The sequence below is a fragment of the Euleptes europaea genome, chromosome 6 (genome assembly GCF_029931775.1).
Source record: "Euleptes europaea isolate rEulEur1 chromosome 6, rEulEur1.hap1, whole genome shotgun sequence".
Lineage (NCBI taxonomy): Eukaryota > Metazoa > Chordata > Lepidosauria > Squamata > Sphaerodactylidae > Euleptes > Euleptes europaea.
In genome coordinates, this window is record NC_079317.1 from 79,174,637 (window position 1) to 79,188,140 (window position 13,504).

The 13,504-nt window shown below is 48.8% G+C and overlaps 1 protein-coding gene and 1 pseudogene across 1 annotated transcript in view; both read left to right on the forward strand.

The window, feature by feature from the left end:
* The first annotated feature begins 1,195 nt into the window (after nucleotides 1–1,195).
* Nucleotides 1,196–13,504, forward strand: part of QSER1 (glutamine and serine rich 1) — a 37,696-nt gene continuing 25,387 nt past the window's right edge. The window contains exon 1 of the mRNA XM_056850976.1: nucleotides 1,196–1,329. Within this exon, the coding sequence (XP_056706954.1) occupies nucleotides 1,196–1,329 (134 nt within the window). The remainder of the gene's footprint in view (nucleotides 1,330–13,504) is intronic.
* LOC130478766 (40S ribosomal protein S15a-like) lies at nucleotides 3,766–4,212 on the forward strand (annotated as a pseudogene).

Consider the following 13,504-nt stretch of genomic DNA (forward strand, 5'->3'; position numbering starts at 1 on the left):
TGTTAGTCTGTCTGCAGTAGTAGAAAAGGGCAAGAGTCCAGTAGCACCTCAAAGACTAACACAAATATTTTCTGGCAAGGTATGAGCTTTCGTGAGCTGCAGCTCACTTCTTCAGACACACGTAAAAACATACCCTGCCAGAAAATATTTTTGTTAGTCTTTAAGGTGCTACCGGACTCTTGCCCTTTTCTACTACTGCAGACAGACTAACACGGCTACCCACTGTGAAACAAATATTGCCCAGTATTATGAAAGTTGTAGAGGCAAAAAGGTGCTACCGGACTCTTGCCCTTTTCTACTACTGCAGACAGACGAACACGTGAAAAACATTATGTGAAAACCATGTGAAAAATATTGCCCAGTATGATGAAAGTTGTAGAGGCAAAAAGGTGCTACCAGACTCTTGCCCTTTTCTACTACTGCAGACAGACTAACACGGCTACCCACTGTGAAAAAAATATTGCACAGTATGATGAAAGTTGTAGAGGCAAAAAGGTGCTACCGGACTCTTGCTCTTTTCTACTACTGCAGACAGACGAACACGTGAAAAACATTATGTGAAAACCATGTGAAAAATATTGCCCAGTATGATGAAAGCTGCAGAGACAAAACAAGCACAAGCAGGTTGGGGGTTCCCCCCCCATCCCCACCGGTCCCCGGGTTCAGGCGAACCCCTCCTTCCCGGGCGGCTGCAATCCATTCTGGCGCGCCGTCTTCCCCCAAGAGGTCAGGCTCCGGCTGCCGCTCCCTCCTCCGGCCACCGGCGGCGGCGAGAGCAGCAGCAACCGCCGCCGCCGCCGCTTCCCGGGCCGAGGAGCCCACCAGCCCCAGGCCGCGGTGGAGAGGTGGGAGGGGCGTCCTGGGAAGCGGCGGCCGCGAGACCATGGGTCTCCGCCCGGGCTGCTCTGCCGCACCGTTGCGCGCCGCGGCTCCCCAGATGCCGAGCCGCCCCTTGTAGCGGAAACTGAGGGGAGGACCGTTGGGGGGGGGAGGGGAGGACCGTTGGGGGGGGGGTCGGTTGGCCGCTGCCGTAGCCTCCCTCATGTGAGAGAGAGAGAGAGAGAGAGAGAAAGGGGGAGTGACTCCCCCCCTTCAACCGCCGCCCCCCCCTCACCACCCCACGCCGCTTCCTTCTCCTCACACGCCCAGGCCCCAAGCGGAGCCGCGGCGTGTCCCTCTCCCCCTCCCCGCCCTCATGATGGACAGGAACTACCCGGCGGCGCCTGCTTTCCCCGACCCGCTGGCTTCTTCGGCCGCCGCCGCCGCCGCGTCTCCGCAGCCCGCCACCGCTTGGGCCTACGAGCGGGGCGCCAGCGGCCTCAAGCCCAGGTAAGGAGGCCCAGGAAAGGCCGGGGATGGAGGCGAGGCCTGCTGTTTCCCCTCAACCGCGCCTGCGGGGCGCCTCCGCTCTCCTCGGGGCCGGGGCGGCTCCGCTGGCCCCGGGGGCCTCTCCGGAGGTTGCGGGGGGGGGGGAGCACGGAAGCGCGTGCCCAGGACCGGGTCCTGCCAGTAGGGGAGCACTCGGGCCCTGCTCGCTCTTGGAGAGGTGCGTTTGCAGTGTGGGGTGGAGGCATGCATGCCCTGGGGGTTATCGAGGGGGGTCACAATTGCAAGGGGGGGGGGACACCGTGCTGCGCTGTGGATTCATGGGAGGTTTTGCCTTGGGTTTGCCACTCTTTAGATGCGCTTTTTCTCCATCCGTATTCTCAAAACTCAACAATAAGCCGCCATGCAGAGTTTTGAGAATTCAGGGGGGGGGGGCGGAATGTGCATCTGTAGAGTGGCAAATCCAATGCAAAACCTTCCATGAATAAATGGCCCCGGAAGGTATGCTTCGGCGCTGCCGTGCAATGGCAAGCCGCGCTTCCCACCCTGCAGGGCATTTCCTTCCTTTGGCCGTTTGTGCACGGGTGGTTTTTGCCTTGGGGTTGCCGCTCGTTAGATGCGCGTTTTCCCCTATCCCAATTCTCAAAACTCTCTGCAGAGGGGCTTATTGTTGTGTTTTGGGGATGGGGAAAGAAAATGCGTATCTAAAGAGCGGCAAATCCAAGGCGAGCAAAACCTCCCGTTCTTAAATGGCTTTTGACCCTGCAGAGATGAAAGTTTAGCATGATAGTAATTCACAGTGGTGAAGAAGTGAGCTGTGGCTCACAAAAGCTCATACCCTACCAGAAAATATTCTTGTTAGTCTTTAAGGTGCTACTGGACTCTTGCCCTTTTCTACTATAGCAGGGGTGGGGAACGTCAGGCCCGGGGGCCGTATAAGGCCCGCGAAATCATTTGGTCTGACCCTTTGTGGGTCCTGGCAGATCTCCAGCTCAGAAGGATCTAAGACTGGCTATCTGCCCCCTCCCGCGGACAGGAATAGCCTCTATTCAAGGCGGATGTAAGTTTGTTTTGCTGAGAAAAGGAACCTTTTTCCCCCCTTGAAGAAGAGTCGTTAGCTATGGAGCTGCTAGGGACCGCCCAACAAACTGTGTCTTGTGTTTGCTGCCCTTCCTGAATTTCTCGGGCCCAGCTGGGAACGGCAGACCTCAAAAGCGAGTCACTCTATGTGGCAGACACTCGGAGCCGTCTCCGGTTGTGCCTCTTGGCTAAATGTTTGACAAAATATAGCAGGCTAATTTTTAAGTTGATAATTTTGTATGGTCCTCAAATGATGTTATAAATATCCAAATGGCCCTTGGCAGAAAAAAGGTTTCCCACCCCTGTACTATAGCATGATAGTGGTAACCTTCTCCCGCCCCACCCCAGCCATCTACATTGGGGTGCCTTGGCCGCTAAGAATGCAGCCCGAGTGGTGGAAGTGGCTTGCTTTCTTCCCGTTTCCAAGGTGTGCGTTCTCCAGGCCGGGTTCAAGAGTTCATGTTTACCTTTTGCACGGCCTAGGGGAAGCCCGTTTTACTGTATCAACTTTCCCGATGTCTTCTGAGTTGTGGGGGGGGGGGAGTCCAACCCCATAAGTATCAGAGATAATGAAGGGGAAAACGTGTTAAAGTGAGGCTCCAGGAGGCGTGGCTCAATACGTTAACGGCACTGTCTGATGCGGGAAAGGAGTGCAAAGAGAACAATACCTTGTTCCTTGGAAGGAGCAAGCACAAAATTGCCAGGCGAGAAGGGTTGCATTTCGGGGATGGGCATTGCCGGCTCTTGGTGATCTCATGATAACCCATCAACAGAGTGTTTTGGGCTCGTTAAATCGCTTCTCGGTATTTTTCCTTGATTTGGATTTCATTGTGCCATCCTATTGTTTTAATATGGACGAATGTTTCTTAGCCTTTGGATTATAAATACTTTTGTTCAACAGCTTAAAACGTATTTCCTGCTGAAACTTTCAACCCCTGGGGATGGGAGAGTAAAATATAGTAATTGAGTGGGACACTTCATACTCTCTGTGAGGCATTGTTCAGATATAGTGAAAAGCATTCCCTCCCACCTGCAAGTGATAAAATGCAACCTGTCCTGGTATATCAGGGTTTTTTAACGTATGCGTAGCGATACCTTCGAGAACCAGTGTGGTATAGTGTTTAAGGTGTTGGACTAGGATCTGGGAAACCCAGGTTCGAATCCCCACACTACTAAGGAAACTTGCTGGGTGACTTTGGGCCAGTCTCATACTCCGCTTCGATCTTGGCAAGTATTTGGATGAGAGGCCTCCAAGGAATACCAGGGTTGTGATGTGAAGGCAGGCAATGGCAAACCACCTCTAAATGTTTCTTGCCTTGAAAACCCTATGGGGTCCCTTTTTCAGCCATCTTGCTGTCTGGCACCATGGTGCACATGAATGTTCTGGCAGATGCTCTTAAAAGCATCAACAATGCAGAGAAATGTGGCAAATGTCAAGTTCTCATCAGGCTGTGCTCCAAAGTAATTGTCTGGTTCTTAACTGTGATGATGAAACACGGTTACTTTGGTGAATATGAAATCGTCGATCACAGAGCTGGGGAAATTGGTGTGACCCTCACAGGCAGACTCAGCAAGTGTGGTGTGATCAGTCCAAGGTTTGATGTCCAGCTGAAGGATTGGGAAAGTGGCAGAACAACCTGCTTCCTTCACGCCAGCTTGGGTACATTGTGCTGACCACTTCTCCTGGCATCATGGACCATGAGGAAGCGAAGCGAAAACATGCAGGAGGGAAAATCCTGGGCTGCTTTTTCTAAACTTGTAAAAAATAAAAATAAAAAGGCAGATTAATGAATGGTTTTAAAAAAACCTATGGGGTTGCCATAATTTTGCTGTAACTTGACGGCAAAAAAAAATACCTTCTAATTTTATTTAATCAAAAAAATTCATCTTCCTCCTAAAATAGTTATGGCATTTTGCATATTGCTGTCAGAGTCACACATTAAACATTTTAATTGAATTGTTCAACAATTCTATTACAGGGTTAGAACAGTTCACTTCCCAGGTGACATCTGTGTACATTGTGTTAGAAAGCAACTTGTATCTGAGGTAGGGAAAAGCAAGGAAAGAGGTGCTTGTTAATGTAGAGGAGGCTGCAGTTTATCCAGGATATATCAAAATGTCTAAAATGAGTAACGGCCTGAGGTAAATTCAGTAGGTTTCTGAAAAGTGTGTATGGCCCTTTATAGCCAAATCTTTTGCGTTTTTAGTTTGTATAAAACTTGATTCAAAGTGTGCCAGCACAAGGTGTGATTATAATTTCATCCTTGTGCTGATATTTGAAACCAATACATAAATTGGTGCAACACGAACCATAGGCATTTGCCTCTTCCTTCAGTGTGGCAAATAGTGCCTCAAAGAGTTCCCTGTGTGGTGTATGGCCGTGGGTAGCTAAGAATTGATTCAGCCCTTATAGAGCAGGCTATGTTGAGGCCTCCGGTAAAGGCGAGGGGTTGTTGGCAGGGTCCTTTTTAGCAGCACATATGTTTTGGGACACAGTTGGCTTTGCTCTGTCTACTTTCTGAAGCACCGTGTGGGGCAACCAGATATCAGGTCCTTTAATGTGTTGGCACCTCAGTTGAGGACTGCCCACTACGTAGTGTTTTTATTGGTGCCTGGTTTGCTAAGCTTTATGTGTCAAGTGAAACCCATTTTTATTTGGCCAGGCATTCTGTTAATTATTTTGTAACTTTTTGTCTTGTTTTCCTGGTCAGTTTTATCACCTACCTTTATTATTTTGTCATTGTGCTCTCATTTTAATCAGATAGTTTTATGGACCACTTTGTACTGAATAGAAAAGAGCAAGAGTCCAGTAGCACCTTAAAGACTAACAAAGTTTCTGGCAGGGTATGAGCTTTTGTGAGCCATAGCTCGCTTCTTCAGATACTGCTAGGATGTGATTCCATCTATCCTTAAGTAGAGAAGAGTGAATTAGACACACAATGTCAATGTTAAAAGCAAGTAAATGACATTAGCAGGCGTGATTGGATCTTTGTACTGAATGGTTTTGGTTGCATCTCATCTCTTTTGCTGTTTTGTCCTGCTGCTTTATAAATTCATTTTGCAATCTTAAAGTTTTGGTCTTGTTAATTGTTTGCAGTTTCAGCATTTGGGGGGGATGTGGTTAATCCTTAAATGAAAACAAGCAATTTTTAAAACATTAACTTAATCCATTTATGTGTTCCAGACAGATCTATGTGAAGGAAGTTTATAGTGAAATCACTTTTGGGTTCACAGAACAAAATTTTGGAATCTAGTAACAAAAGGCAGAACAAGGCTGAGATTTGTGGGAATTTGTGACACATCTTCAGGATGATGAAATCACTTGGACACTCCTTTTCTTCATTTGTTTGTATGAACAGATCAGTAATAAGGAGCCAAGTGAATTCCCATCACAAATTCTTTCAGAGGGTTGCCAGGTTGGCCTCCAGTAGAACAGCTGGATTCTTAAGCATTTCTTCTCCGATTTAATCCAGCTGATTACAGTGTGCAATTGTACCTTTGCATCCTTGAGTTCCTTGTTTGCAACCAACCCCCCTTATGACTGGTTGTATCTGATCAAGGAAACTTTGTCTCTCAAAAGCTTATACCCTGAAAATTTGTTGGTCTCTAAGGTGGTACTGGACTAGAATCTAGCTGTTAATCACTAATACTGTTTCTGGACAAGCTAACAACTCTGCTACTCTTATAAATGTGCCACATATTTATGTTTCTGGATGTACAACTTCTAATTTTTGCTTCTTAGGAATGAATAATTTTACAGCTTGTATAAGAAGAAGAGAAGATAAATTACCAAACCGTGTTGTCTGTTTGACAACACTTAGATGGGGCAATGTGTCTATATGAATGTTTCTTTTATGACAGATTGCCGTTGTCTCTGATGATCCCAGGATCAGAAATCTGATATTGTCTGAGTCCATTTCTATTCAAATAAAACACTTCCTTTTGTTTAGTACAGCAGTTGTGTTTTCTATTTTAACTTTTATTTTTTATTATGTTTCACAAAGCAGAAACATATGTGCAAAAGTAGCATAGGGTGCAGCAGTCTGCAGCTCTCACTCTCTAATAATGGGTATATTAATAATTTTCCTTGTAGAAAACCAAGGCTTATATACTTGTACATTTTATAAATGGCAGATAGTACAATATTATATGCTGTTTTGTAAATTACCGTATATACGCATGTATAAGCCGACCCGCGTATAAGCCGAGGTGCCTAATTTCTCCCCAAAAATGGGGAAAAATTAGGCACCCGCGTATAAGCCGAGGGTCGGCTTATAACCCCCCCGCCCCACGCGCGCGCAGGCTTACCTTCTGGGCTCCTGGCGGCGGGGCTGGCGGAGCGGCCTCCCTGCGGCCGCAGGGGGCCTCTGCAGGCCGCTCCCGGCCGGGAGAAGGCAGAGGGGGCGGCTGGGCGGCCTCCCCGCGGCCGCAGGGGTCCTCTGCAGGCCGCTCCCGGCCGGGAGAAGGCACAGGGGGCGGCTGGGTGGCCTCTCCGCGGCCGCAGGGGGCCTCTGGAGGCCGCTCCCGGCCAGGAGAAGGCAGAGGGGGCGGCTAGGCGGCCTCCCCGCGGCCGCAGGGGGCCTCTGCAGGCCGCTTCCAGCCAGGAAAAGACGGCAGTGGCAATTTCCCCCTCCTCCCTCCCCCCTCTACCGTATTGACCTGCGTATAAGCCGAGTTCGGCTTTTTCAGCCCTTTTTTTGGGCTGAAAAACTCGGCTTATACGCAAGTATATACGGGATGTACTTTATGTTGTGAAAGCAGCAAAGCAAGTTTAGGTTTGATAACACCAAATATATTGGATCTATTTCAGTTTCCTCCCCCCTCCCCCCACTGGTAAAGAAATCCTGTTGGGTGTATTTTTTCATGACTTCAACGTTTTTCAGAAAGTTACAAATCTGAAAGTAACTGTCTTTCAGACTAATCTATCTCATAGGACTGTTTTGAGAATGAAATGGTATCCCCATGTGTGCTGCCCTGAGTATCTTGGAAGGCAGGGTACGAATGTGCTAGATAAATAATGAAATGGATCAACTTTCCACCTACTTACTGTAGCCAGTTAATATTCACAATCTCAGCAGAAAATATTTCCGAACCTAAGGCGTCTTCCAGATTGCAGCCCTGATCTGGTTTCCCCCCGCCTCCAGGGCACCTCTAATGATAGTGTGATAGGGGCAGTCGTTCCACACTGACTGGTTTAGTGGGGAACTTCCCTTTGTGTGTGTGTCTCGTACTGTTGCTTGCAGATCGTTCTTTGCACTTGTGCTGGAGTGATGTGGCATTTCAATGCCCCCTTTGGCTTATGCAGTTATTGTCCCCAAACCCCAGCAGCAAATCGTACCTTGCCTACCTGTTTGTCCTTTTGATTGGTTAGCTGCTTTCCAATGTTAGTCCGGTTGCTTTGATTGGCTGTGCTACCCTTCCCTCCATTTTTGAATTATGGAATTGAGCATAACTATAATTATGGCTGATTGCAGGGCTAAGGGAATATTGCTTCTTGCTCTGAGGAGGAGGGCTTCTTGAACTTTAAATGATTCCCACCGATTGCTCAGGGAGGCAGGAGCTACTTCAACAACTTCCTGTCTTCTGGTTGGCAGTCACCCAGTCCAGTTTGCTTCCTGCCTTGTTAAGGGAGTGCAGCTGGGGGGGGGAGCTCTTGCAGTGGCTTTAATCCCCCTCCTTTTTACTTACCCTTCTTCTAGAGTGATTCAGACCTCTTTTTCACACCTCCTTTTAACTTTGCTTTTTTCTTTTGTTTTCCAACTCCTCCACCTTCTTCTTAATGGCCCTTCTACAAACCCCAGAGGCTTTGGAGGGGCACAGAAAACAAAAGAGATGAATTTTCTCTCAGAGACCACTGGAGAGCAATGCTCCTCATTGAGCCTGAGCCAGAGCAAGCCAGGAAGGTCACAAATCAAAAGTGAAAGTGCTTAAAGAAGCGCAATAAAAAAAGGCGGGAAAACAGCACCTCTGGTGCAAGTTGCTCTCTCAGCTGCCAGTTTGGCCCCTGGCGGCTACGACTGCATTCCACAGGCTCCTTCACTAGAACAGATGGATTCCTTGACCACCAGAATGGATCTTTAAGGGGGTAATGTACCGTCTTCCCCACCCCCTCAAGGTAGCAGGCAGGTGGACTCCTTGCTCGACTGAGCTGATGGGAATTCTAAGGAGTGCCTCGAGAGAAGCTGCAAGGAATGCATGAACATTCCTCTCACAAGAAAAGAGAGGCTCTCTCAGGTGTCAGTTCAGCCCCTGAGGGCTACAATGGCATGCCAGGCTCCTTCATTGGACCCCTCCATCCAAATGGACTCCTTGACCACCAGAATGGATCTTCAAGTAATGAACAGTCTACCTTTCAAGGTAATGGGTGGGTGGACTCCTTGCTCGGTTGAGATTTCTAAGGAAAACCTTGAGAGGAAATGCAAGTAATGCATGAACGCTTCTCTTCCAAGAAAAGAGAGGCTCTCTTAGCTGCCAGTTTGGCCCCTGAGGGCAACTATGGCATACCAGCCTCCACTGTAGGAACTATCCCCCCTTCCAGACCCCATCTCGAGGGTCTAAACCCTCCAATCCAAAATCACCCTTGCCTGACCTCCCCAGGAAAGGTCCAGGCGCAAAAAGGGATATGCCTCATCCTGTCGGGACCCTTTCTCCCAATGGCCAAGCAAGGCAGCCAGGGAAGCCACCTCCTCCACTGCCACCACTGCCAGGGTCCAAGGCAGCCCCTCAGGGATGGAAAGCCACTCGTGACAATCAGATCCTGAGAGGGAGGAGAATGCCAACCATGTTCTCAAGGCAATCGCCTTCCTGGCAGATGCTTCACTTGACACCATGACTTACGGTCCATCTCAGCAGAACACACTCAGGGTTCCCTGAACTACCAGGTGGACTGGCTGAGCAGACAGACTGACAAAAAACAAATGGTCCCTGCAAATTGCAGCCAGGGTTGGGTTTCCAAAAGTGGATTTGTTTGCCTTGGCATCCAGTTATCAAGTACTGAGATTCTTCTCCAGATACCATCACCCTTGGTCAGAACAAGTAGATGCTTTTACCTCCCCATGGCCTTCCCACCCTTTTCAGTGATCCCAAAAACTCTACAGAAGGTATGTCAGGAGGGGGGAGGAGGAGGAGGTGACCTTCGTGGCACCAGTTGGCCCCACAGTCCATGGTTTCCATCCTTAGTGGCTCTCAATTAAGTCGACTTGGAAAATTCCAGTGAGATCAGACCTGTGCAACAGGGCCCATTTTGGCACCCAGACCGGCTCGATCTGACTATGTGGATCTTGAAAGGAATGGGCTCCTGAATCTAGGCTATTTCTTAGAGGTTGCAGAGACCATCATGCTCTCCAGAAAGGCCTCCATAAGGCACATCGACAATCCTACCTGGAAAACCTTTGCAAGATGTTGCTAGCGCAAGCATGTCAATCCTCTCAACCGTGACCTGGGTCACTTGCTGGCCTTCCTACAAGAAGGCTGTCGTGCCCCCGCTAGTGTCGCCACCCCCTCAGATGGGGACTCACTCGGTCGCAGTTGCCGGTGCTTTTGCAGAGAGGATCTCCTCGGCCTCAGACCACTCAGAGGAGGAGGACGAACCTTCCTCCCCTGATCTGGCTAGCTTGATAACCCTCAGAAAGCTCCGAGAGTCGCAGTCAGCCAGCGTCCTCATCAGCCTCCCCCCCCCTCTGTTTTATACCTCTCCCCCCAAGGTAGCTCCACCTACCTCCGCCTCAAACCAAGGCTACAAATATCCCATTCCCAGCCCCTTTCCCTCTTTGGCTGGAGAGCTTCCCCCCCCCAGAGGGCGGGGGGTCTGTTTCTTCCCCGCCCTAGCTCTTCCTCCCCCCCTGGGCTCGTCCTGTCATGGGCAGGTCTTCCCCTCCTCAGGTCTTCTCCCCGGGTCCTGGCTTCCCTCCCCGTCTCCCCTGCTGTCTCCGAGCGGCAATTGTGGGCTGAACCCTTGCCCGCCCTGCCGCAGTTGTTGGGTCTCCAGGCGCCATACCACCGTCAGCTTCCCTGGGCCCCATCCTGCTCGCTGGCGTGGGGACCGGAGGGCCCTGCGGCTGTCGACACGCCCGGCTTGTGGGGCGTGACTTGCCCAGGCAGTTTTCCCCGCCCATCAACTGACGGGTGGGCCTCACGGCAGCCACTGAATTACCCAGCCTTGCCGCTGGTGCGGGGCGGCAAATCCAGCTGTTGGACGTCTCCCCGGACCTCTCCCCCGGTAAGTGGGGTTCTGTGTGCCTGTCTTCCCCCTGTGGGGCCTGCTGCTCCAGAGAGGGGGGGACAGGAGTCCCGGGAGGTTGGGCGACGCGGGACAAAGGCATTCATTATAAATAAATAAAAATCCTTCCTTTGTTGCCAGGTGGCTGCTATGATAATACCTCAGACAGCTGATGTTCCTTTATTGTCCCCTTCATCAAAGGGGTTTGCTCACATCAACCCTCCTGTGGTCCACAGATTCCTCTCATGAAGACTGGACATGGTTCTTTTGGCTCTCACTAAACCTCCTTTTGATCAGCTAAGGGAAGTTTCCCTTAAATGGCTCCACATGAAGGCTGTCTTCCTCACAGTGGTGACTTCCAGTAGGAGAGAGAGGGAACTTGGGAGCCTTGTCAGCCAGGGAAGGGCTATGTGTCTTCCTCAAGGACAAGGTGGTGTTCAGCCGGACTCCACCTTTATTCCCAAGGTGAACTCACTATTGCATAGGAGTCAAGAGATTCCTCTCCCTCCTCTGCTTGCGACCTAGCCACCCCAAAGAGAGGGAGTAGCACTCACTTGATCTCCAGAGGACTTTCAGTATCTACCTCCAATATACGGAGTCAATCAAAAAGACGGACTCTCTCTTTTCATTTCATTAACAGCCCCGAGTAAGGGGAAGAAGATGTCCAAATTGGCCATCAGCCACGCCATTCAATAATGCATCTCCCATGCCTGCAAGGCAAGCAACATTCCGACTCCAGCAGGGATCACGGCACACTCTGTGAGAAGTGCAGCCACTACTGTAGTCTTCAGTCATGAAGTCTCAGTGGAGGAAATATGCAAGGTGGCCACATGGTCTTCAGTTCTGACATTCGTTAGACAATATAAACTTGTCTCCCCCTCCTCAGCCAACACCACCTTGGACATAGAGTTCTGCAGCATGTGATGGATGATAGTTAATTCCCACCTGTCTCTTGAGACACTGCTATTAGAAGTCCCAAAGTTCAAGATGCCCTCCTCCTCAGAGCAAGAACAGAACCTTGGATACTCACTGTGAGGGTTCCTTCTGCTCTGAAGTTAGGAGGGCATCTTGTCTCCCCCCACAAAAGTGAGAGAAACACAGAACGATAGAGAAGAAAAGAGGAATGTCTATGAAAAGCAGAATCCTGAGTCTGATCAGTGCTATGTGCTCAAGCGACAGTGGAAGATGCTTGCTTGCTTGCTTGCTTGAATCCTCTTTAACACCACTGTTCCTCTGGTTATCAATTGTTTTGCATCTAACAGTGTTTTTTGTACCTGTTCTGGTGTAGTTTTATCTCTGTTCTGTTCCTTCCTGTCCTCTGATTTATTAGCTCATGAAGTAACCAAACTGAGCCGGGCGACCCCCAACTGGGAGACAGGAAGTTGTTAATGTTGGTCCTGCCTCCCTGAGCAATCGGTGGGAATCACCCAAAGTTCAAGATGCTCTCCTAACCTCAGAGCGGAAGGAACCCTCACAGTGAGTATCCAAGGTTCCGTTTGGAAAGTTATTGTTGAAGTTCTTCTAAGCACCCTTACAATGGGCCTGTTCTATTCATCCATCATTTTTTTTTGCTGTGTTTATGCTCCATTCATTATTACTATGCAGTGCTTTTGTTCACAGAAAGTGTTGGAAGGAACTGTACATAGTACAGGCACCTTTTTTTGGCCAGCAGAGATCGGGGCTGCTGTCTTGGCTTGCCTGCCTGCAAGGGCCACATCAGGCTGCCAGCTCCCTCATGGTCACCCCAGCTCATAAGCCTGCACCACACACACAATTTGAAATGGCACCTAAACACGGTGTTCAAATTTGCTCTAGGGAATGTAGTATGAGGTAGCAAGGAAATTATTGGCTGTTTGTTTCTGGTCTTCTGATTGGGCATGATTCAGCACCTACCCAGTCTACCTCTGAAATGCTGACGAGAATTAAAGAAAAGATATCACACCCCACCCAAAATGGCGGGGTGGGCGAAGAACTGGGAAACAGCATAGGCATTTCAGACTGCCCAAAACGTGAGATCAATCCATTTCAGGAAAAAAGATTGCGCAAAAAGAGGCTTCAGAAACATAGAAAAGCTGGAACTGCAAGGGATTGGTAACGAAGCTATGTGGAAATGAAGACGCTTGAGACCACAAACAAGGGCTGTTTCAGACAATGAAGAAACACTCAAAGTCCCCTTCCTGCAATCTCTTCAATAATGTATTATCATCATATGTGTTATAGAATAGTAACTGAACAAAACTAGTAACATTTAAACACATTAATAGTTGAAAATAGTACATGTTTATGTATATACAGGGATTAGCATTGTTGTCTTACATAAAGTTTGTGCTGTACATTTTCATTAAGTAAAATCTTGTGTTAAAAAGCATTTTGCAAATTCCAAACAAGAGTATTTCATAGAAATGTTTTGCAGTACTCCCCAAAATTTCCAGTTTTCCTATTAGAAGAAAGGCCACATTAATTTCCCTCCCCCCCTTTCCCTAGGCCCCCACTATTCTAGTGACTGTACTGACCTAAGCTAAGTAAGCTTCATGGCTGAGTAGAGTTTGCAACCTCATGACTTTCTGGTCCAAGTCAGATACTCCCTCCAGTATACTGCATTATTTTTTCCTTTTTAAAAAGCTTTTGGGTTTTCCCTGGACTTTACAATCTTAGCTGAAAGATGTCTGGCATAGATAGAGCTGCCTGAACTGAAAGTGATGTGTGCCAGGAATAAACGGATTGGACATGGAAGGCAAATATGGGGAAATTAAGGCATTATGACTATCTTGTAAATGTGTGGTAGACTGCCAGATTTCTTCAGGGATTTGATCTGGCATTCTAGGCCAGTTTGCAGTGGTATGCAAGTATGTTTAATTTCACTTGGGCGGTTCTGCCTTT